Source organism: Taudactylus pleione, unplaced genomic scaffold (genome assembly GCF_031769625.1).
Source record: "Taudactylus pleione unplaced genomic scaffold, aTauple2 ptg001106l, whole genome shotgun sequence".
Lineage (NCBI taxonomy): Eukaryota > Metazoa > Chordata > Amphibia > Anura > Myobatrachidae > Taudactylus > Taudactylus pleione.
Genome location: NW_028285507.1, coordinates 356,671 through 381,026, shown reverse-complemented (window position 1 = coordinate 381,026; position 24,356 = coordinate 356,671). Strand labels below are relative to the sequence as shown.

At 51.2% G+C, this 24,356-nt stretch overlaps 1 protein-coding gene across 2 annotated transcripts in view; it reads right to left on the bottom strand.

Annotated features, from left to right (window-relative positions):
• LOC148453722 (uricase-like) overlaps positions 1-24,356 on the bottom strand; it is a 187,955-nt gene that overhangs the window by 91,764 nt on the left and 71,835 nt on the right. The window contains exon 1 of one of the 2 annotated variants that reach the window (XM_088461812.1): positions 11,444-11,555. The exons of the other annotated variant lie outside the window; for it this stretch is intronic. Coding sequence (XP_088317938.1) covers positions 11,444-11,473 — 30 coding nt within the window. The 5' untranslated portion in view covers positions 11,474-11,555. Of the gene's footprint in view, positions 1-11,443; positions 11,556-24,356 lie in introns of those variants that run through there. 2 annotated transcript variants of the gene reach the window in all.

Sequence of the window (24,356 nt, the reverse complement as noted above, 5' to 3'; positions counted from 1 at the left end):
GGTAGGGTCCTGTAATGTAGCGGCAGGGAACTAGGGGTAGGGTCCTGTAATGTAGCGGCAGGGAACTAGGGGTAGGGTCCTGTAATGTAGCGGCAGGGAACTAGGGATAGGGTCATGTAATGTAGCGGCAGGGAACTAGGGGTAGGGTCCTGTAATGTAGGGGCAGGGAACTAGGGGTAGGGTCCTGTAATGTAGGGGCAGGGAACTAGGGGTAGGGTCCTGTAATGTAGGGGCAGGGAACTAGGGCTAGGGTCCTGTAATGTAGCGGCAGGGAACTAGGGGTAGGGTCCTGTAATGTAGCGGCAGGGAAGTAGGGGTAGGGTCATGTAATGTAGCGGCAGGGAAGTAGGGGTAGGGTCCTGTAATGTAGCGGCAGGGAACTAGGGGTAGGGTCCTGTAATGTAGGGGCAGGGAACTAGGGGTAGGGTCCTGTAATGTAGGGGCAGGGAACTAGGGGTAGGGTCCTGTAATGTAGCGGCAGGGAACTAGGGGTAGGGTCCTGTAATGTAGCGGCAGGGAACTAGGGGTAGGGTCCTGTAACGTAGCGGCAGGGAACTAGGGGTAGGGTCCTGTAACGTAGGGGCAGGGAATTAGGGGTAGGGTACTGTAATGTAGCGGCTGGGAACTAGGGGTAGGGTCGTGTAATGTAGCGGCAGGGAACTAGGAGTCGGGTACTGTAATGTAGCGGCAGGGAACTAGGGGTAGGGTCCTGTAATGTAGCGGCAGGGAACTAGGGGTAGGGTCCTGTAATGTAGCGGCAGGGAACTAGGGGTAGGGTCCTGTAATGTAGCGGCAGGGAACGAGGGGTAGGGTCCTGTAATGTAGCGGCTGGGAACTAGGGGTAGGGTCCTGTAATGTAGCGGCAGGGAACTAGGGGTAGGGTCCTGTAATGTAGCGGCAGGGAACTAGGGGTAGGGTCCTGTAATGTAGCGGCTGGGAACTAGGGGTAGGGTCCTGTAATGTAGCGGCAGGGAACTAGGGGTAGGGTACTGAAATGTAGCGGCAGGGAACTAGGGGTAGGGCCCTGTAATGTAGGGGCAGGGAACTAGGGGTAGGGTACTGAAATGTAGCGGCAGGGAACTAGGGGTAGGGTCCTGTAATGTAGCGGCAGGGAACTAGGGGTAGGGTCCTGTAATGTAGCGGCAGGGAACTAGGGGTAGGGTCCTGTAATGTAGCGGAAGGGAACTAGAGGTAGGGTCCTGTAATGTAGCGGCAGGGAAGTAGGGGTAGGGTCCTGTAATGTAGCGGCAGGGAAGTAGGGGTAGGGTCCTGTAATGTAGCGGCAGGGAAGTAGGGGTAGGGTCATGTAATGTAGCGGCAGGGAAGTAGGGGTAGGGTCCTGTAATGTAGCGGCAGGGAAGTAGGGGTAGGGTCCTGTAATGTAGCGGCAGGGAACTAGGGGTAGGGTCCTGTAATGTAGCGGCAGGGAACTAGGGGTAGGGTCCTGTAATGTAGCGGCAGGGAACTAGGGGTAGGGTCCTGTAATGTAGCGGCAGGGAACTAGGGGTAGGGTCCTGTAATGTAGCGGCAGGGAACTAGGGGTAGGGTCCTGTAATGTAGCGGCAGGGAACTAGGCGTAGGGTCCTTTAATGTAGCGGCAGGGAACTAGGGGTAGGGTCCTGTAATGTAGCGGCAGGGATCTAGGGGTAGGGTCCTGTAATGTAGGGGCAGGGAACTAGGGGTAGGGTCCTGTAATGTAGGGGCAGGGAACTAGAGGTAGGGTCCTGTAATGTAGGGGCAGGGAAATAGGGGTAGGGTTCTGTAATGTAGCGGCAGGGATCTAGGGGTAGGGTCCTGTAATGTAGCGGCAGGGAACTAGGGGTAGGGTCCTGTAATGTAGCGGCAGGGAACTAGGGGTAGGGTCCTGTAATGTAGGGGCAGGGAACTAGGGGTAGGGTACTGTAATGTAGCGGCAGGGAACTAGGGGTAGGGTACTGTAATGTAGCGGCAGGGAACTAGGAGTCGGGAACTGTAATGTAGCGGCAGGGAACTAGGGGTAGGGTCCTGTAATGTAGCGGCAGGGAACTAGGGGTAGGGTCCTGTAATGTAGCGGCAGGGAACTAGAGGTAGGGTCCTGTAATGTAGCGGCAGGGAACTAGGGGTAGGGTCCTGTAATGTAGCGGCAGGGAACTAGGGGTAGGGTCCTGTAATGTAGCGGCAGGGAACTAGGGGTAGGGTCCTGTAATGTAGCGGCAGGGAACTAGGGGTAGGGTCCTGTAATGTCGCGGCAGGGAACTAGGGGTAGGGTCCTGTAATGTCGCGGCAGGGAACTAGGGGTAGGGTCCTGTAATGTAGCGGCAGGGAACTAGGGGTAGGGTCCTGTAATGTAGCGGCAGGGAACTAGGGGTAGGGTCCTGTAATGTAGCGGCAGGGAACTAGGGGTAGGGTCCTGTAATGTAGCGGCAGGGAACTAGGGGTAGGGTCCTGTAATGTAGCGGCAGGGAACTAGGGGTGGGGTCCTGTAATGTAGCGGCAGGGAACTAGGGGTGGGGTCCTGTAATGTAGCGGCAGGGAACTAGGGGTAGGGTCCTGTAATGTAGCGGCAGGGAACTAGGGGTAGTGTCCTGTAATGTAGGGGCAGGGAACTAGGGGTAGGGTCCTGTAATGTAGCGGCAGGGAACTAGCGGTAGGGTCCTGTAATGTAGCGGCAGGGAACTAGGGGTAGGGTCCTGTAATGTAGCGGCAGGGAACTAGGGGTAGGGTCCTGTAATGTAGCGGCAGGGAACTAGGGGTAGGGTCCTGTAATGTAGCGGCAGGGAACTAGGGGTAGGGTCCTGTAATGTAGCGGCAGGGAACTAGGGGTAGGGTCCTGTAATGTAGCGGCAGGGAACTAGGGGTAGGGTCCTGTAATGTAGCGGCAGGGAACTAGGGGTAGGGTCCTGTAATGTAGCGGCAGGGAACTAGGGGTAGGGTCCTGTAATGTAGCGGCAGGGAACTAGGGGTAGGGTCCTGTAATGTAGCGGCAGGGAACTAGGGGTAGGGTCCTGTAATGTCGCGGCAGGGAACTAGGGGTAGGGTCCTGTAATGTAGGGGCAGGGAACTAGGGGTAGGGTCCTGTAATGTAGCGGCAGGGAACTAGGGGTAGGGTCCTGTAATGTAGCGGCAGGGAACTAGGGGTAGGGTCCTGTAATGTAGCGGCAGGGGACTAGGGGTAGGGTCCTGTAATGTAGCAGCAGGGGACTAGGGGTAGGGTCCTGTAATGTAGCGGCAGGGAACTAGGGGTAGGGTCCTGTAATGTAGCGGTAGGTAGGGTCCTGTAATGTACAGGACCCTACCCCTGACTAGGGGTAGGGTCCTGTAATGTAGCGACGGGGAACTAGGGGTAGGGTCCTGTAATGTAGGGGCAGGGAACTAGGGGTAGGGTCCTGTAATGTAGCGGCAGGGAACTAGGGGTAGGGTCCTGTAATGTAGCGGCAGGGAACTAGGGGTAGGGTCCTGTAACGTAGCGGCAGGGAACTAGGGGTAGGGTCCTGTAACGTAGGGGCAGGGAATTAGGGGTAGGGTACTGTAATGTAGCGGCAGGGAACTAGGGGTAGGGTCGTGTAATGTAGCGGCAGGGAACTAGGAGTCGGGTACTGTAATGTAGCGGCAGGGAACTAGGGGTAGGGTCCTGTAATGTAGCGTCAGGGAACTAGGGGTAGGGTCCTGTAATGTAGCGGCAGGGAACTAGGGGTAGGGTCCTGTAATGTAGCGGCAGGGAACGAGGGGTAGGGTCCTGTAATGTAGCGGCTGGGAACTAGGGGTAGGGTCCTGTAATGTAGCGGCAGGGAACTAGGGGTAGGGTCCTGTAATGTAGCGGCAGGGAACAAGGGGTAGGGTCCTGTAATGTAGCGGCTGGGAACTAGGGGTAGGGTCCTGTAATGTAGCGGCAGGGAACTAGGGGTAGGGTACTGAAATGTAGCGGCAGGGAACTAGGGGTAGGGCCCTGTAATGTAGGGGCAGGGAACTAGGGGTAGGGTACTGAAATGTAGCGGCAGGGAACTAGGGGTAGGGTCCTGTAATGTAGCGGCAGGGAACTAGGGGTAGGGTCCTGTAATGTAGCGGCAGGGAACTAGAGGTAGGGTCCTGTAATGTAGCGGCAGGGAAGTAGGGGTAGGGTCCTGTAATGTAGCGGCAGGGAAGTAGGGGTAGGGTCCTGTAATGTAGCGGCAGGGAAGTAGGGGTAGGGTCATGTAATGTAGCGGCAGGGAAGTAGGGGTAGGGTCCTGTAATGTAGCGGCAGGGAAGTAGGGGTAGGGTCCTGTAATGTAGCGGCAGGGAACTAGGGGTAGGGTCCTGTAATGTAGCGGCAGGGAACTAGGGGTAGGGTCCTGTAATGTAGCGGCAGGGAACTAGGGGTAGGGTCCTGTAATGTAGCGGCAGGGAACTAGGGGTAGGGTCCTGTAATGTAGCGGCAGGGAACTAGGCGTAGGGTCCTTTAATGTAGCGGCAGGGAACTAGGGGTAGGGTCCTGTAATGTAGCGGCAGGGATCTAGGGGTAGGGTCCTGTAATGTAGGGGCAGGGAACTAGGGGTAGGGTCCTGTAATGTAGGGGCAGGGAACTAGAGGTAGGGTCCTGTAATGTAGGGGCAGGGAAATAGGGGTAGGGTCCTGTAATGTAGCGGCAGGGATCTAAGGGTAGGGTCCTGTAATGTAGCGGCAGGGAACTAGGGGTAGGGTCCTGTAATGTAGCGGCAGGGAACTAGGGGTAGGGTCCTGTAATGTAGGGGCAGGGAACTAGGGGTAGGGTACTGTAATGTAGCGGCAGGGAACTAGGGGTAGGGTACTGTAATGTAGCGGCAGGGAACTAGGAGTCGGGAACTGTAATGTAGCGGCAGGGAACTAGGGGTAGGGTCCTGTAATGTAGCGGCAGGGAACTAGGGGTAGGGTCCTGTAATGTAGCGGCAGGGAACTAGAGGTAGGGTCCTGTAATGTAGCGGCAGGGAACTAGGGGTAGGGTCCTGTAATGTAGCGGCAGGGAACTAGGGGTAGGGTCCTGTAATGTAGCGGCAGGGAACTAGGGGTAGGGTCCTGTAATGTAGCGGCAGGGAACTAGGGGTAGGGTCCTGTAATGTCGCGGCAGGGAACTAGGGGTAGGGTCCTGTAATGTCGCGGCAGGGAACTAGGGGTAGGGTCCTGTAATGTAGCAGCAGGGAACTAGGGGTAGGGTCCTGTAATGTAGCGGCAGGGAACTAGGGGTAGGGTCCTGTAATGTAGCGGCAGGGAACTAGGGGTAGGGTCCTGTAATGTAGCGGCAGGGAACTAGGGGTAGGGTCCTGTAATGTAGCGGCAGGGAACTAGGGGTGGGGTCCTGTAATGTAGCGGCAGGGAACTAGGGGTGGGGTCCTGTAATGTAGCGGCAGGGAACTAGGGGTAGGGTCCTGTAATGTAGCGGCAGGGAACTAGGGGTAGTGTCCTGTAATGTAGGGGCAGGGAACTAGGGGTAGGGTCCTGTAATGTAGCGGCAGGGAACTAGCGGTAGGGTCCTGTAATGTAGCGGCAGGGAACTAGGGGTAGGGTCCTGTAATGTAGCGGCAGGGAACTAGGGGTAGGGTCCTGTAATGTAGCGGCAGGGAACTAGGGGTAGGGTCCTGTAATGTAGCGGCAGGGAACTAGGGGTAGGGTCCTGTAATGTAGCGGCAGGGAACTAGGGGTAGGGTCCTGTAATGTAGCGGCAGGGAACTAGGGGTAGGGTCCTGTAATGTAGCGGCAGGGAACTAGGGGTAGGGTCCTGTAATGTAGCGGCAGGGAACTAGGGGTAGGGTCCTGTAATGTAGCGGCAGGGAACTAGGGGTAGGGTCCTGTAATGTAGCTGCAGGGAACTAGGGGTAGGGTCCTGTAATGTCGCGGCAGGGAACTAGGGGTAGGGTCCTGTAATGTAGGGGCAGGGAACTAGGGGTAGGGTCCTGTAATGTAGCGGCAGGGAACTAGGGGTAGGGTCCTGTAATGTAGCGGCAGGGAACTAGGGGTAGGGTCCTGTAATGTAGCGGCAGGGAACTAGGGGTAGGGTCCTGTAATGTCGCGGCAGGGAACTAGGGGTAGGGTCCTGTAATGTAGGGGCAGGGAACTAGGGGTAGGGTCCTGTAATGTAGCGGCAGGGAACTAGGGGTAGGGTCCTGTAATGTAGCGGCAGGGGACTAGGGGTAGGGTCCTGTAATGTAGCGGCAGGGAACTAGGGGTAGGGTCCTGTAATGTAGCGGTAGGTAGGGTCCTGTAATGTACAGGACCCTACCCCTGACTAGGGGTAGGGTCCTGTAATGTAGCGACGGGGAACTAGGGGTAGGGTCTTGTAATGTAGCGGCAGGGAACTAGGGGTAGGGTCCTGTAATGTAGCGGCAGGGAACTAGGGGTAGGGTCCTGTAATGTAGCGGCAGGGAACTAGGGGTGGGGTCCTGTAATGTAGCGGCAGGGAACTAGGGGTAGGGTCCTGTAATGTAGCGGCAGGGAACTAGGGGTAGGGTCCTGTAATGTCGCGGCAGGGAACTAGGGGTAGGGTCCTGTAATGTAGGGGCAGGGAACTAGGGGTAGGGTCCTGTAATGTAGCGGCAGGGAACTAGGGGTAGGGTCCTGTAATGTAGCGGCAGGGAACTAGGGGTAGGGTCCTGTAATGTAGCGGCAGGGAACTAGGGGTAGGGTCCTGTAATGTCGCGGCAGGGAACTAGGGGTAGGGTCCTGTAATGTAGGGGCAGGGAACTAGGGGTAGGGTCCTGTAATGTCGCGGCAGGGAACTAGGGGTAGGGTCCTGTAATGTAGCGGCAGGGGACTAGGGGTAGGGTCCTGTAATGTAGCGGCAGGGAACTAGGGCTAGGGTCCTGTAATGTAGCGGTAGGTAGGGTCCTGTAATGTACAGGACCCTACCCCTGACTAGGGGTAGGGTCCTGTAATGTAGCGACGGGGAACTAGGGGTAGGGTCTTGTAATGTAGCGGCAGGGAACTAGGGGTAGGGTCCTGTAATGTAGCGGCAGGGAACTAGGGGTAAGATCCTGGGTGTAACTAAAACTTTGTGGGCCTTATAGCAAAATTTTTAAGGTCCCTCCAACTCAGGTCTCAAGCACAGTATATATATATATTTAGTATTTACATGTATATAAGTGTATATATGCTTATATACAGGTGTATATATGCAGTAATATTGCAGCAGTAACAATAACGGGCCTATATATCAGCTTGGATTGCACAGTGACCCTATCCCGGACTTTCTCCCTCCTGGTTACCTCGCTGCCTGCGGCTCCCAGCACAGGCCACATCGTTACCTCAGTACTTCTTCCATGTTATGAGGCTTGGGAGGAGAAGAAGCTTCGGGATGTAGTCAGGAAGCCGACAGTCTAAATACCAACCGCCGGCTTCCCGACTGTCTAATACCATGCGGCCGGCGGTAATACCTACTACACCCGAAGCCTCTGGTGCTGACACTGCTGACACTGGAGCAGGAAAGCAGACACACTCACTCTCTGACAGGCTCTGCTGCTGGGAGAGGCGGCCTCCCCTACCCACAACCCCGCGGTGCATGGCCGCTACTTACTGATGTCAGACACTCAGGCTCCGCCCCCGGTAACCCCGGACAAGAGTAGGATGGACATTCATCACTTGTCAGGAGGTACCGGGGGCGGAGCCTGAGCATCTGACGTCAGTAAGGATCACCCGCCCTCTGTCGCTCCCCGCATCCCACCCCCGACCGCTCGCTCGGCCACCTGTGGAGTTTAAAAAAAAACAAAAAAAAAACTTGCATGGTGCAGGGGGTCGCTTGCTGGGCCCCATAGTAAATGCATCCTTTGCACCCTCTATAGTTACGCCAAGGGGTAGGGTACATGTCGCCCCCAATATATGGCTCTCCCGATCAGAGCGGTGGGCCCAGTTCTCAGTGACTCTGATGTCATTTAGCGCAGTGCGTTTGCATAAGAAAGATGGCTGTGGTTAGATTGGCTCTGTGTCCTTATAATAATCTTATCACACATACAAAGCAGTTATAAACTACGGCCGGCAGTGGCAGCCTACAGTCTGGTGCAGAGGACACATCTCACCTACATTGGGCTGTTTCTAAGATCTACTGGAACCATCTCAGCTCAGTGAGTGTAATATCACCCACATGCCGTGTTCCAGCTGCCATCGGGATGCGTTCCAGTCTGCAAGTGCTGCACATGCGCCCGCTTTACAACCGGAACAAGTTACAGACGCATGCGCCTGAGTTGCACCCACATTTTTAACATATTCAAATGATGTCTAATAGCAGATGTGTTTATAGCACTTAGCTGAACGTCTGTAATGAGCAGGACAGCTCCTTGTATTGTGCAGGCAAAGAACATAAAAATAAGATTAGATCATAGAGGCGTATTCTGTGCACAAACAACACAGGAAGCGCCAATCGGTGTCAAGTAGCCAATCACAAGCATTTTGCTAGATCCGGTGACCGTCATCGCCATTATCTGGTATTTGGAACGTGTTGCAATGTGAAGGCAGCATGCAGCATAAAACAGATTAAAAAAACACCCGTTGGGACGTATCCACAACTCCCCAACTCGCCGTCCCATCCCTCCGATGTTGGGAGGCGTTTTATTACGATTTGTTACATAGTTAGAGCCCTGATCAATCTGCGAATGCTGAAATATTGCTTTGATTTATTATATTAGTTTGCTCCAATTAATCAGCTTCCAGCGAGGCCCAATCTTCTGATCACAGAGCTGGATGAAGACCCCATGGGGTCCTGGGCACATTGCTGGTCTGGGCCCCTTCTCAAATAAACAATAATAAAATATATGTAATAGTAATCTGGCCCCAGACAGTAGCCTCAATTGCCTAATGGATGACGCAGCCGCGATAAGAGGATCGATGTCATACTATAACTATATCAGAGTTTCCAGCATTTTAAAATAATTTCCCGGTAGACTTGGACACATCAAAGCCCGTCACATGCAGATTTACAACCTCCAACGTGACGTGTTCACCAACCATAACTACAATATCAATGTTACATGTCAATGAATGGGAACAAGTAATACAACTTGCACATTATATACAAGGAGAGAGACATTGTACTATTAATTTGTCTATTCTTGAAAAATAGGGACATCAGTGGGCGTTCCACCCCAGCGTGCCCTGGGCAGAGGCAGGAGGGGGTGTCCAGGCCAGCGCTGAAAGATGCGTGGGGTTTCCCTTGTGCTACAGCTAGTGCGGGTAGTAGTGCACGTCCCCTGTATATAGTGCCCGGGAGGCCGTGTATTTATCTCCTGTGCCTCACATGTCATTTATGAAGCATATTTCACCACAATGCTTCAAAAGAGTTCAGGATTCATATACTGTATAATTGTGTGGGAAGGAACTTGTTAATTATCCGGGCGCCACGTGAAGAAAAGATAATTCTGCTGAAGATATCCAAATCCCTGGAAACTCCCAAACCCCAATCCGATCCCCCTTAAGTGCCAATCTCTTTGTCTGTGTCCTGGAGTAATGAGGTTCTCCCTGGGCTCCGAGAAGTTTGATGAAAAGGGATCACTGTGTCCTCCCCCAGCTCTCTGCTCCCCAATAGTTTCATCAACACAGAGCCAACCCCTCACTCTCTTAACTCAGCAGCAGATAACCAAATGACAGATGAATGGAGTCCATGGGGCATATTCAATTGGGCGCGAGGTTTAGCGAGGTAAAAAACATTGCGCCCAATTTTGGATGTGCGCTCCCGATACCCGCGGTATCCAATTAAAAAAAAACTGGTCGCAGGGTTTTCAGCTCTGAAAACCCCGCGCCGCGTAAAAAAAAAAAAAGGTCTGCACTTACCTGCCCGGGGGTCTCTGCGGCTCCCGGTGGCCTCCCCTCTATCTTCTCACTGGAGAGAGGACTGCTGGGAGTCCCGGGGGCTGCTGGGAGATGTAGTTCTCCCAGCGCCCATTCTGGGGGCGCACACAGACACTAGGGGGGCCACACAAACCGGGGGTCACACGCACACACTCATACACACTTGCAAACAGTAACAAACACCACACACACTGACTTACTCACCGTTGCAGAAGAGCCGGCTTCCGACACTGGATGAAGAAGACAAACTTCCAATTGCTTAATTAGTCCTCAGGGGGGGGTACCGCCGGGGTGCCAGAGCAAGTCCCGCTGATTTGTCCTAAAATTAACGATTTTAGGAAAAATCACAGGTGCGAGAATAAAAACCTCCTGGTGCGTAAAAAAAAAAAGTAAAAATACGCACCTATTTGAATAGCAAAATACCCGCACCTGCAGGAAAAACCTCGCAGGTACGTGTTTTTTGCTATTCTCACACCCAATTGAATATGCTCCCATGTGTTAATTAAGTGGTGCCAACAAAACTAACTTGTGTGCATTGCTTGCTATGTAACAAAAATCCTTCTTTCATACCTGTGATATTACATATGTCCCACTTTTCAGAGCACAGACCCGTTTTCTCCAAGCGTTCATTTTCTGGTATATAGGACGTCTATTGTATCCAAAATATATGGAGGGGATTTTATTGTCTAAGCAAATGTCAGTCGGCCTCAGTAAGCCCTAAACTGACTCAGTACCAGACCCCCTAATTATTCCTGTTCTGCTCCAGCTGCACACAAGTCATTAGGATTAGCGAAGGAATCACTGCGACAATTACACCGCATTACACTGATAATATCTACGGAATCAAATAACACAACTTTAGCAGAAAATGTATAATACCACTTTCTAGAAATGTAGATAGTTTTTGCACACATAATAATAAACTCAATATTTTCAATATACAGCAGTATATGGGCAGCACAGACGGTGTAGTGGTCAGCATTACTGCCTCACAGCACTGAGATTGTGAGTTCAATTCCCACCACAGCCCTAACTGTGTGGAGTTTGTATATTCTCCCTGTGCTTGCGTGGGTTTCCTCCGGGTACTCCAAAAATATACTGGTTGGTTAATTGGCTCCCAACATAAATTAACCCTTGTGTGTATGTATGTGTGTGCGCATGTGATAGGGAATATAGATTGTAAGCTCCACTGGGGCAGGGTCTGATGCAGAGGCGTTTCTAGAGAGGAGGGGGCCCGTGTGCAGTCTCCGACATGGGCCGCCTCCTCTCTATACGGCGGCCGGCAGCACACTGAGCTGTGCACGGCCAGCGCCGGAGTTATAGACTCTGGGCACTAGAGTGCGCCCAGAGTCTATAAAGTATGAGCAGGTCACCGGGAAAATGGCCGTGGCAGCCATGTTCCAATCGTTTTTACAGCGCCGGACCCCGGGCCGACGTGGGACTCCGGAGAGGTAAGTAAAACTCTGATTGCAGGGTGTACGGTGTGGGGCCCCCCTGCACCCATTATAGATACGCCCCTGGACTCATGTGAATGGCCAAATATTCTCTGTAAAGCGCTGCGGAATATGTGTGCGCTATATAAATAACTGGTAATAAATAAATAAAATATACAGAGGTAATATTAATGATATTAAATGCAGTCTGTGGCATTATTTTTTGTAAATTTGTTTGGTCCTACCTTGATGGCGCCGCTGTAGTATTCCGCCATCCTCTTTGGATTATTAGTCACAGAAGCTGTAATATGACGAATACTGTACCCGTTTCTTGCTGCAGGTGACTGTGAGGGGGGTCGGCCTGTGGGGATGGTATTGTACAAGGATTCCCGGCCAATCAGCTTCTGTTTGTTTGGCTAAAGTGTAACCTCCACTCAGATGGGGAAATTATTTGTCAGAGTCAATCATTGCTTAACTGTGAGCTCGGGACACTTTCTGGCTAAAAACATTCAAATCTCAGGATCCTCGTACACTTGCTGACGTAAAGTGTTTTACCTGAAGGGATAACATTCATTCAAGCAAAAACATCCCCCAGCCTTCCTGATTTCAAAGCCGATATCCGAAAAATATTTTGTAGTTTGGTTTGCGCAGAACTTCTAAGGATGATAGTTTTTGGGGGGTTTTTTTTGTTGTTTTTTTTTACATTTGTGATTCATCTATTTTTCTGGCTCACATAAAAAAAAATTGTTTAAAACTTTACTTTATTTTTGTTTTTGCCACAGATTTTTTTAAAGTAATGGTAGTTTGTAACAGTGGTATCGACAAGCGTTGCAATAATGGCTATAGCAAGGTATTTACATTCACTAGTTTTATTTTTTAATTCATTGTGAATTATTTAAAAAATAGCATAATTTACTTTTAAATCTCTTTGTGGTAATAGAAAAACTGACTTTGCTGGATACAGTGAGAAGCAGCACTGTACGTGGTAATATGTGAATTGAAGGAATTTGCTGACATAAATATGCTACCAGGCTGATTTGATAAAAAAAATAATGAATAACATTTAATATCATATATAAACATACATATTTGGCGTATATATATTTTCCATATATGTGCAGACAGGAACAGTACTCTGGAAATAGTTTGAATGCATCAACTTCTTGAGTTTATTTGGTGCATGAAACAGCAACGTTTCGGTTCTATTCAGGGATTCAGTATGGCACAGCCGGCGGTTCAAATCCCGGCAGCGGCATCCCGGCAGCAGTGAAGATCCCGATCGTCCTAAGGTAAGTATAAACTAACCTAATTCCCCCCCTGTGACCGGACGCCTTTCGTCTAGGCCGGCCCTGGTCACGGGTTAGCGATTTTGGACTCCCACTCACCGTCAGTGACTCCGCCCACTGCTCCGTGGGCGTTTAACGATGCTGCCACCACCAAACTCTACCATCGGCGTTTGGAACCGCTTTTTATGTACAATCAGGCTCCTGCCTCGCCACCTGGAACAATTCTGATGGTCGCAGGATTGAGATACAATTGAAGTCAGGCAAAAGGTGTTTTATTGCTCACAGTCTTAAAGAAGACTCAACCTTCCGAATGAAGGGAAATAATCAGCGTACAGGAATCTTATCAAGTCAGAAGATCTTCTACTCAAAGAAGTTACAGGGTTGTAAAAAAACACAGGCTCACAGGCCCTGTATATATAGTCAGAACACATAATACAGCATGGTGACATCCACCCACAGTAGGCCTTGTAAACCAATCAGACCATCTATCCCAAATATAATTACAACTCACATTCCACAGGAACTGGTAATTTACTCTAATCCTTACATTTATCACACAGTGACAACATATCTATGTAGAATAACCAGTAATAATATTCGCTTTCGTCTTCCTGCAATATTCAGGAAATCAGGAAACAAACATTTTTTTCCCCAGAAGTGCAGACACAGGAGACAGTCTCAGGGACCTATCACAGGAAGCGCAGACACACAAGAGACAGTCTCAGGGACCTATCACAGGAAGCGCAGACACACAAGAGACAGTCTCAGGGACCTATCACAGGAAGCGCAGACACACAAGAGACAGTCTCAGGGACCTATCACAGGAAGCGCAGACACACAAGAGACAGTCTCAGGGACCTATCACAGGAAGCGCAGACACACAAGAGACAGTCTCAGGGACCTATCACAGGAAGCGCAGACACACAAGAGACAGTCTCAGGGACCTATCACAGGAAGCGCAGACACACAAGAGACAGTCTCAGGGACCTATCACAGGAAGCGCAGACACACAAGAGACAGTCTCAGGGACCTATCACAGGAAGCGCACACACACAAGAGACAGTCTCAGGGACCTATCACAGGAAGCGCAGACACACAAGAGACAGTCTCAGGGACCTATCACAGGAAGCGCAGACACACAAGAGACAGTCTCAGGGACCTATCACAGGAAGCGCAGACACACAAGAGACAGTCTCAGGGACCTATCACAGGAAGCGCAGACACACAAGAGACAGTCTCAGGGACCTATCACAGGAAGCGCAGACACACAAGAGACAGTCTCAGGGACCTATCACAGGAAGCGCACACACACAAGAGACAGTCTCAGGGACCTATCACAGGAAGCGCACACACACAAGAGACAGTCTCAGGGACCTATCACAGGAAGTGCAGACACACAAGAGACAGTCTCAGGGACATATCACAGGAAGCGCAGACACACAGGAGACAATCTCAGGGACAGATCACAGGAAGCGCAGATACACAAGAGACAGTCTCATGGACATATCACAGGAAGCGCACACATACAAGAGACAGTCTCAGGGACATATCACAGGAAGCGCAGACACACAAGAGACAATCTCAGGGACATATCACAGGAAGCGCAGACACACAAGAGACAGTCTCAGGGACATATCACAGGAAGTGCAAACACACAAGAGACAATCTCAGGGACATATCACAGGAAGCGCAGACATACAAGAGACAGTCTCAGGGACCTATCACAGGAAGCGCAGACACACAAGAGACAGTCTCAGGGACCTATCACAGGAAGCGCAGACACACAAGAGACAGTCTCAGGGACCTATCACAGGAAGCGCACACACACAAGAGACAGTCTCAGGGACCTATCACAGGAAGCGCACACACACAAGAGACAGTCTCAGGGACCTATCACAGGAAGTGCAGACACACAAGAGACAGTCTCAGGGACATATCACAGGAAGCGCAGACACACAAGAGACAGTCTCAGGGACCTATCACAGGAAGCGCACACACACAAGAGACAGTCTCAGGGACCTATCACAGGAAGTGCAGACACACAAGAGACAGTCTCAGGGACATATCACAGGAAGCGCAGACACACAAGAGACAGTCTCAGGGACCTATCACAGGAAGCGCAGACACACAAGAGACAGTCTCAGGGACCTATCACAGGAAGGGCAGACATACAAGAGAGAGTCTCAGGGACCTATCACAGGAAGCGCAGACACACAAGAGACAGTCTCAGGGACCTATCACAGGAAGCGCAGACACACAAGAGACAGTCTCAGGGACCTATCACAGGAAGCGCAGACACACAAGAGACAGTCTCAGGGACCTATCACAGGAAGCGCACACACACAAGAGACAGTCTCAGGGACCTATCACAGGAAGCGCACACACACAAGAGACAGTCTCAGGGACCTATCACAGGAAGTGCAGACACACAAGAGACAGTCTCAGGGACATATCACAGGAAGCGCAGACACACAGGAGACAATCTCAGGGACAGATCACAGGAAGCGCAGACACACAAGAGACAGTCTCATGGACATATCACAGGAAGCGCACACATACAAGAGACAGTCTCAGGGACATATCACAGGAAGCGCAGACACACAAGAGACAATCTCAGGGACATATCACAGGAAGCGCAGACACACAAGAGACAGTCTCAGGGACATATCACAGGAAGTGCAAACACACAAGAGACAATCTCAGGGACATATCACAGGAAGCGCAGACACACAAGAGACAGTCTCAGGGACATATCACAGGAAGTGCAAACACACAAGAGACAGTCTCAGGGACATATCACAGGAAGTGCAGACACACAGGAGACAGTCTCAGGAACATATCACAGGAAGCGCAGACACACACAAGAGACAGTCTCAGGGACATATCACAGGAAGTGCAGACACACAAGAGACAGTCTCAGGGACCTATCACAGGAAGCGCAGACACACAAGAGACAGTCTCAGGGACCTATCACAGGAAGCGCAGACACACAAGAGACAGTCTCAGGGACCTATCACAGGAAGCGCAGACATACAAGAGACAGTCTCAGGGACCTATCACAGGAAGCGCAGACACACAAGAGACAGTCTCAGGGACCTATCACAGGAAGCGCAGACACACAAGAGACAGTCTCAGGGACCTATCACAGGAAGCGCAGACACACAAGAGACAGTCTCAGGGACCTATCACAGGAAGCGCACACACACAAGAGACAGTCTCAGGGACCTATCACAGGAAGCGCACACACACAAGAGACAGTCTCAGGGACCTATCACAGGAAGTGCAGACACACAAGAGACAGTCTCAGGGACATATCACAGGAAGCGCAGACACACAGGAGACAATCTCAGGGACAGATCACAGGAAGCGCAGACACACAAGAGACAGTCTCATGGACATATCACAGGAAGCGCACACATACAAGAGACAGTCTCAGGGACATATCACAGGAAGCGCAGACACACAAGAGACAATCTCAGGGACATATCACAGGAAGCGCAGACACACAAGAGACAGTCTCAGGGACATATCACAGGAAGTGCAAACACACAAGAGACAGTCTCAGGGACATATCACAGGAAGTGCAGACACACAGGAGACAGTCTCAGGAACATATCACAGGAAGCGCAGACACACACAAGAGACAGTCTCAGGGACATATCACAGGAAGTGCAGACACACAAGAGACAGTCTCAGGGATATATCACAGGAAGCGCAGACACACAAGTAACAGTCTCAGGGACATATCACAGGAAGCGCAGACACATAGGAGACAGTCTCAGGGTGATATCACAGGAAGTGCAGACACAAGAGACAGTCTCAGGGACCTATCACAGGAAGCGCAGACACACAGGAGACAGTCTCAGTGACACATCACAGGAAGTGCAGACATACAAGAGACAGTCTCAGGGACATATCACAGGAAGCGCAGACACACAGGAGACAGTCTCAGGGACACATCACAGGAAGTGCAGACACACAGGAGACAGTCTCAGGGACAGATCACAGGAAGTGCAGACACACAATAGACAGTCTCAGGGACATATCACAGGAAGTGCAGACACACAGGAGACAGTCTCAGGGACACATCACAGGAAGTGCAGACACACACAGGAGACAGTCTCAGGGACATATCACAGGAAGTGCAGATACACAAGAGACAGTCTCAGGGACACATCACAGGAAGCGCAGACACAAAAGAGACAGTCTCAGGGACATATCACAGGAAGCGCAGACACACAGGAGACAGTCTCAGGGACATATCACAGGAAGTGCACACACACAGGAGACAGTCTCAGGGACATAACACAGGAATTGCAGACACACAAGAGACAGTCTCAGGGATATATCGTTGGAAGCGCAGACACACAAGAGACAGTCTCTAGGATATATCACAGGAAGCGCACACACACAAGAGACAGTCTCAGGGACATATCACAGGAAGCGCAGACACACAAGAGACAGTCTCAGGGACATATCACAGGAAGTGCAGATACACAAGAGACAGTCTCAGGGACCTATCACAGGAAGCACAGACACACAAGAGACAGTCTCAGGGGCATATCACAGGAAGTGCAGACACATAAGAGACAGTCTCAGGGACCTATCACAGGAAGCGAGACACAGGAGACAGTCTCAGGGACATATCACAGGAAGTGCAGATACACAAGAGACAGTCTCAGGGACACATCACAGGAAGCGCAGACACAAAAGAGACAGTCTCAGGGACATATCACAGGAAGCGCAGACACACAGGAGGCAATCTCAGGGACATATCACAGGAAGTGCAGACACACAAGAGACAGTCTCAGGGATATATCACAAGAAGCGCACACATACAAGAGACAGTCTCCGGGACATATCACAGGAAGTGCAGACACACACAGGAGACAGTCTCAGGGACCTATCACAGGAAGCGAAGACACACAAGAGACAGTCTCAGGGACCTATCACAGGAAGTGCAGACACAAGAGACAGTCTCAGGGATATATCACAGGAAGCGCAGACACACAAGAGACAATCTCAGGGACATATCACAGGAAGCGCAGACACACAAGAGACAGTCTCAGGGACATATCACGGGAAGTGCACACATACATAGGAGACAGTCTCAGGGATATATCACAGGAAGCGCAGACACACAAGAGACAATCTCAGGGACATACCACAGGAAGCGCAGACACACAAGAGACAGTCTCAGGGACATATCACAGGAAGCGCAGACACATAGGAGACAGTCTCAGGGTGATATCACAGGAAGTGCAGACACAAGAGACAGTCTCAGGGACCTATCACAGGAAGCGCAGACACACAGGAGACAGTCTCAGGGACACATCACAGGAAGTGCAGACATACAATAAACAGTCTCAGGGACATATCACAGGAATCGCAGACACACAGGAGACAGTCTCAGGGACACATCACAGGAAGTGCAGACACACAGGAGACAGTCTCAGGGACATATCACAGGAAGTGCAGACACACAAGAGACAGTCTCAGGGACCTATCACAGGAAGTGCACACACACAGGAGACAGTCTCAGGGACCTATCACAGGAAGTGCAGACACATGAGACAGTCTCAGGGACCTATCACAGGAAGTGCAGACACACAGGTGACAGTCTCAGGGACATATCACAGGAAGTGCAGACACACAGGAGACAGTCTCAGGGACCTATCACAGGAAGCACATACACACAAGAGACAGTCTCAGGGACCTATCACAGGAAGTGCAGACACACAAGAGACAGTCTCAGGGACATATCACAGGAAGCGCAGACACACAAGAGACAGTCTCAGGGACCTATCACAGGAAGCGCACACACACAAGAGACAGTCTCAGGGACCTATCACAGGAAGTGCAGACACACAAGAGACAGTCTCAGGGACATATCACAGGAAGCGCAGACACACAAGAGACAGTCTCAGGGACCTATCACAGGAAGCGCAGACACACAAGAGACAGTCTCAGGGACCTATCACAGGAAGGGCAGACATACAAGAGACAGTCTCAGGGACCTATCACAGGAAGCGCAGACACACAAGAGACAGTCTCAGGGACCTATCACAGGAAGCGCAGACACACAAGAGACAGTCTCAGGGACCTATCACAGGAAGCGCAGACACACAAGAGACAGTCTCAGGGACCTATCACAGGAAGCGCACACACACAAGAGACAGTCTCAGGGACCTATCACAGGAAGCGCACACACACAAGAGACAGTCTCAGGGACCTATCACAGGAAGTGCAGACACACAAGAGACAGTCTCAGGGACATATCACAGGAAGCGCAGACACACAGGAGACAATCTCAGGGACAGATCACAGGAAGCGCAGACACACAAGAGACAGTCTCATGGACATATCACAGGAAGCGCACACATACAAGAGACAGTCTCAGGGACATATCACAGGAAGCGCAGACACACAAGAGACAATCTCAGGGACATATCACAGGAAGCGCAGACACACAAGAGACAGTCTCAGGGACATATCACAGGAAGTGCAAACACACAAGAGACAATCTCAGGGACATATCACAGGAAGCGCAGACACACAAGAGACAGTCTCAGGGACATATCACAGGAAGTGCAAACACACAAGAGACAGTCTCAGGGACATATCACAGGAAGTGCAGACACACAGGAGACAGTCTCAGGAACATATCACAGGAAGCGCAGACACACACAAGAGACAGTCTCAGGGACATATCACAGGAAGTGCAGACACACAAGAGACAGTCTCAGGGACCTATCACAGGAAGCGCAGACACACAAGAGACAGTCTCAGGGACCTATCACAGGAAGCGCAGACACACAAGAGACAGTCTCAGGGACCTATCACAGGAAGCGCAGACATACAAGAGACAGTCTCAGGGACCTATCACAGGAAGCGCAGACACACAAGAGACAGTCTCAGGGACCTATCACAGGAAGCGCAGACACACAAGAGACAGTCTCAGGGACCTATCACAGGAAGCGCAGACACACAAGAGACAGTCTCAGGGACCTATCACAGGAAGCGCACACACACAAGAGACAGTCTCAGGGACCTATCACAGGAAGCGCACACACACAAGAGACAGTCTCAGGGACCTATCACAGGAAGTGCAGACACACAAGAGACAGTCTCAGGGACATATCACAGGAAGCGCAGACACACAGGAGACAATCTCAGGGACAGATCACAGGAAGCGCAGACACACAAGAGACAGTCTCATGGACATATCACAGGAAGCGCACACATACAAGAGACAGTCTCAGGGACATATCACAGGAAGCGCAGACACACAAGAGACAATCTCAGGGACATATCACAGGAAGCGCAGACACACAAGAGACAGTCTCAGGGACATATCACAGGAAGTGCAAACACACAAGAGACAGTCTCAGGGACATATCACAGGAAGTGCAGACACACAGGAGACAGTCTCAGGAACATATCACAGGAAGCGCAGACACACACAAGAGACAGTCTCAGGGACATATCACAGGAAGTGCAGACACACAAGAGACAGTCTCAGGGATATATCACAGGAAGCGCAGACACACAAGTAACAGTCTCAGGGACATATCACAGGAAGCGCAGACACATAGGAGACAGTCTCAGGGTGATATCACAGGAAGTGCAGACACAAGAGACAGTCTCAGGGACCTATCACAGGAAGCGCAGACACACAGGAGACAGTCTCAGTGACACATCACAGGAAGTGCAGACATACAAGAGACAGTCTCATGGACATATCACAGGAAGCGCAGACACACAGGAGACAGTCTCAGGGACACATCACAGGAAGTGCAGACACACAGGAGACAGTCTCAGGGACAGATCACAGGAAGTGCAGACACACAATAGACAGTCTCAGGGACATATCACAGGAAGTGCAGACACACAGGAGACAGTCTCAGGGACATATCACAGGAAGTGCAGACACACACAGGAGACAGTCTCAGGGACATATCACAGGAAGTGCAGATACACAAGAGACAGTCTCAGGGACACATCACAGGAAGCTCAGACACAAAAGAGACAGTCTCAGGGACATATCACAGGAAGCGCAGACACACAGGAGACAGTCTCAGGGACATATCACAGGAAGTGCACACACACAGGAGACAGTCTCAGGGACATAACACAGGAATTGCAGACACACAAGAGACAGTCTCAGGGATATATCGTTGGAAGCGCAGACACACAAGAGACAGTCTCTAGGATATATCACAGGAAGCGCACACACACAAGAGACAGTCTCAGGGACATATCACAGGAAGCGCAGACACACAAGAGACAGTCTCAGGGACATATCACAGGAAGTGCAGATACACAAGAGACAGTCTCAGGGACCTATCACAGGAAGCACAGACACACAAGAGACAGTCTCAGGGGCATATCACAGGAAGTGCAGACACATAAGAGACAGTCTCAGGGACCTATCACAGGAAGCGAGACACAGGAGACAGTCTCAGGGACATATCACAGGAAGTGCAGATACACAAGAGACAGTCTCAGGGACACATCACAGGAAGCGCAGACACAAAAGAGACAGTCTCAGGGATATATCACAGGAAGCGCAGACACACAGGAGGCAATCTCAGGGACATATCACAGGAAGTGCAGACACACAAGAGACAGTCTCAGGGATATATCACAAGAAGCGCACACATACAAGAGACAGTCTCCGGGACATATCACAGGAAGTGCAGACACACACAGGAGACAGTCTCAGGGACCTATCACAGGAAGCGAAGACACACAAGAGACAGTCTCAGGGACCTATCACAGGAAGTGCAGACACAAGAGACAGTCTCAGGGATATATCACAGGAAGCGCAGACACACAAGAGACAATCTCAGGGACATATCACAGGAAGCGCAGACACACAAGAGACAGTCTCAGGGACATATCACGGGAAGTGCACACATACATAGGAGACAGTCTCAGGGATATATCACAGGAAGCGCAGACACACAAGAGACAATCTCAGGGACATACCACAGGAAGCGCAGACACACAAGAGACAGTCTCAGGGACATATCACAGGAAGCGCAGACACATAGGAGACAGTCTCAGGGTGATATCACAGGAAGTGCAGACACAAGAGACAGTCTCAGGGACCTATCACAGGAAGCGCAGACACACAGGAGACAGTCTCAGGGACACATCACAGGAAGTGCAGACATACAATAAACAGTCTCAGGGACATATCACAGGAATCGCAGACACACAGGAGACAGTCTCAGGGACACATCACAGGAAGTGCAGACACACAGGAGACAGTCTCAGGGACATATCACAGGAAGTGCAGACACACAAGAGACAGTCTCAGGGACCTATCACAGGAAGTGCACACACACAGGAGACAGTCTCAGGGACCTATCACAGGAAGTGCAGACACATGAGACAGTCTCAGGGACCTATCACAGGAAGTGCAGACACACAGGTGACAGTCTCAGGGACATATCACAGGAAGTGCAGACACACAGGAGACAGTCTCAGGGACCTATCACAGGAAGCACATACACACAAGAGACAGTCTCAGGGACCTATCACAGGAAGTGCAGACACATAAGAGACAGTCTCAGGGACCTATCACAGGAAGCGCAGACACAGGAGACAGTCTCTGGGACATATCACAGGAAGTGCAGATACACAAGAGACAGTCTCAGGGACACATCACAGGAAGCGCAGACACAAAAGAGACACTCAGGGACATATCACAGGAAGCGCAGACACACAGGAGACAATCTCAGGGACATATCACAGGAAGTACAGACACACAAGAGACAGTCTCAGGGATATATCACAAGAAGCGCACATATACAAGAGACAGTCTCCGGGACATATCACAGGAAGTGCAGACACACACAGGAGACAGTCTCAGGGACCTATCACAGGAAGTGCAGACACACAGGAGACAGTCTCAGGGACATATCACAGGAAGCGCAGACACACAAGAGACAGTCTCAGGGACATATCACAGGAAGCGCAGACACACAAGAGACAGTCTCAGGGACACATCACAGGAAGTGCAGACACACAAGAGACAGTCTCAGGGACACATCACAGGAAGTGCACACACACAGGAGATAGTCTCAGGGACACATCACAGAAAGCGCAGACACACAAAAGACAGTCTCAGGAATATATCACAGGAAGTGCAGACACACAGGAGACAGTCTCAGGGACATATCACAGGAAGCGCAGACACACAGGAGACAGTCTCAGGGACATATCACAGGAAGCGCAGACACACAGGAGACAGTCTCAGGGACATATCACGGGAAGCGCAGACACACAGGAGACAGTCTCAGGGACATATCACAGGAAGCGCACACACACAAAAAACAGTCTCAGGGACATATCACAGGAAGTGCAGACACACAAGAGACAGTCTCAGGGACATATCACAGGAAGCGCAGATACACAAGAGACAGTCTCTGGGACATATCACAGGAAGCGCAGACACACAAGAGACAGTCTCAGGGACCTATCACAGGAAGCGCAGACACACAAGGGACAGTCTCAGGGACCTATCACAGGAAGTGCAGACACACAAGAGACAATCTCAGGGACATATCACAGGAAGTGCAGACACACAGGAGACAGTCTCAGGGACATTTCACAGGAAGCGCAGACACATAGGAGACAGTCTCAGGGTGATATCACAGGAAGTGCAGACACAAGAGACAGTCTCAGGGACCTATCACAGGAAGCGCAGACACACAGGAGACAGTCTCAGGGACACATCACAGGAAGTGCAGACATACAAGAGACAGTCTTAGGGACATATCACAGGAAGCGCAGACACACGAGAGACAGTCTCAGGGACATGTCACAGGAAGCGCAGACACAGGAGACAGTCTCAGGGACACATCACAGGAAGCGCACAAACACAGGAGACAGTCTCAGAGACATATCTCAGGAAGCGCAGACACTCAAGAGACAGTCTCAGGGATAAAACACAGGAAGCGCAGACACACAGGAGACAGTCTCAGGGACTTATCACAGGAAGCGCAGACACACAGGAGACAGTCTCAGGGACATATCACAGGAAGCGCAGACACACAGGAGACAGTCTCAGAGACATATCACAGGAAGCGCAGACACACAGGAGACAGTCTCAGGGACATATCACAGGAAGCGCGCACACACACAAAAGACAGTCTCAGGGACACATCACAGGAAGTGCAGACACACAGGAGACAGTCTCAGGGACCTATCACAGGAAGTGCAGACACACAGGAGACAGTCTCAGGGACATCACAGGAAGCACAGACACATAAGAGACAGTCTCAGGGACCTATCACAGGTAGCGCAGACACACAAGAGACAGCTCAGGGACCTATCACAGGAAGCGCAGACACACAAGAGACAGTCTCAGGGACCTATCACAGGAAGTGCAGACACACAAGAGACAGTCTCAGGGACCTATCACAGGAAGCACAGACACACAGGAGACAGTCTCAGGGACATATCACAGGAAGCGCAGACACACAGGAGACAGTCTCAGGGACATATCACAGGAAGCGCAGACACACACAGGAGACAGTCTCAGGGACATATCACAGGAAGCGCAGACACACAGGAGACAGTCTCAGGGACATATCACAGGAAGCGCAGACACACAGGAGACAGTCTCAGGGACATATCACAGGAAGTGCACACACACAGGAGACAGTCTCAGGGACATATCACAGGAAGTGCAGACACACAAGAGACAGTCTCAGGGATATATCGTTGGAAGCGCAGACACACAAGAGGCAGTCTCAGGGATTTATCACAGGAAGCGCACACATACAAGAGACAGTCTCAGGGACATATCACAGGAAGCGCAGACACACAAGAGACAATCTCAGGGACATATCACAGGAAG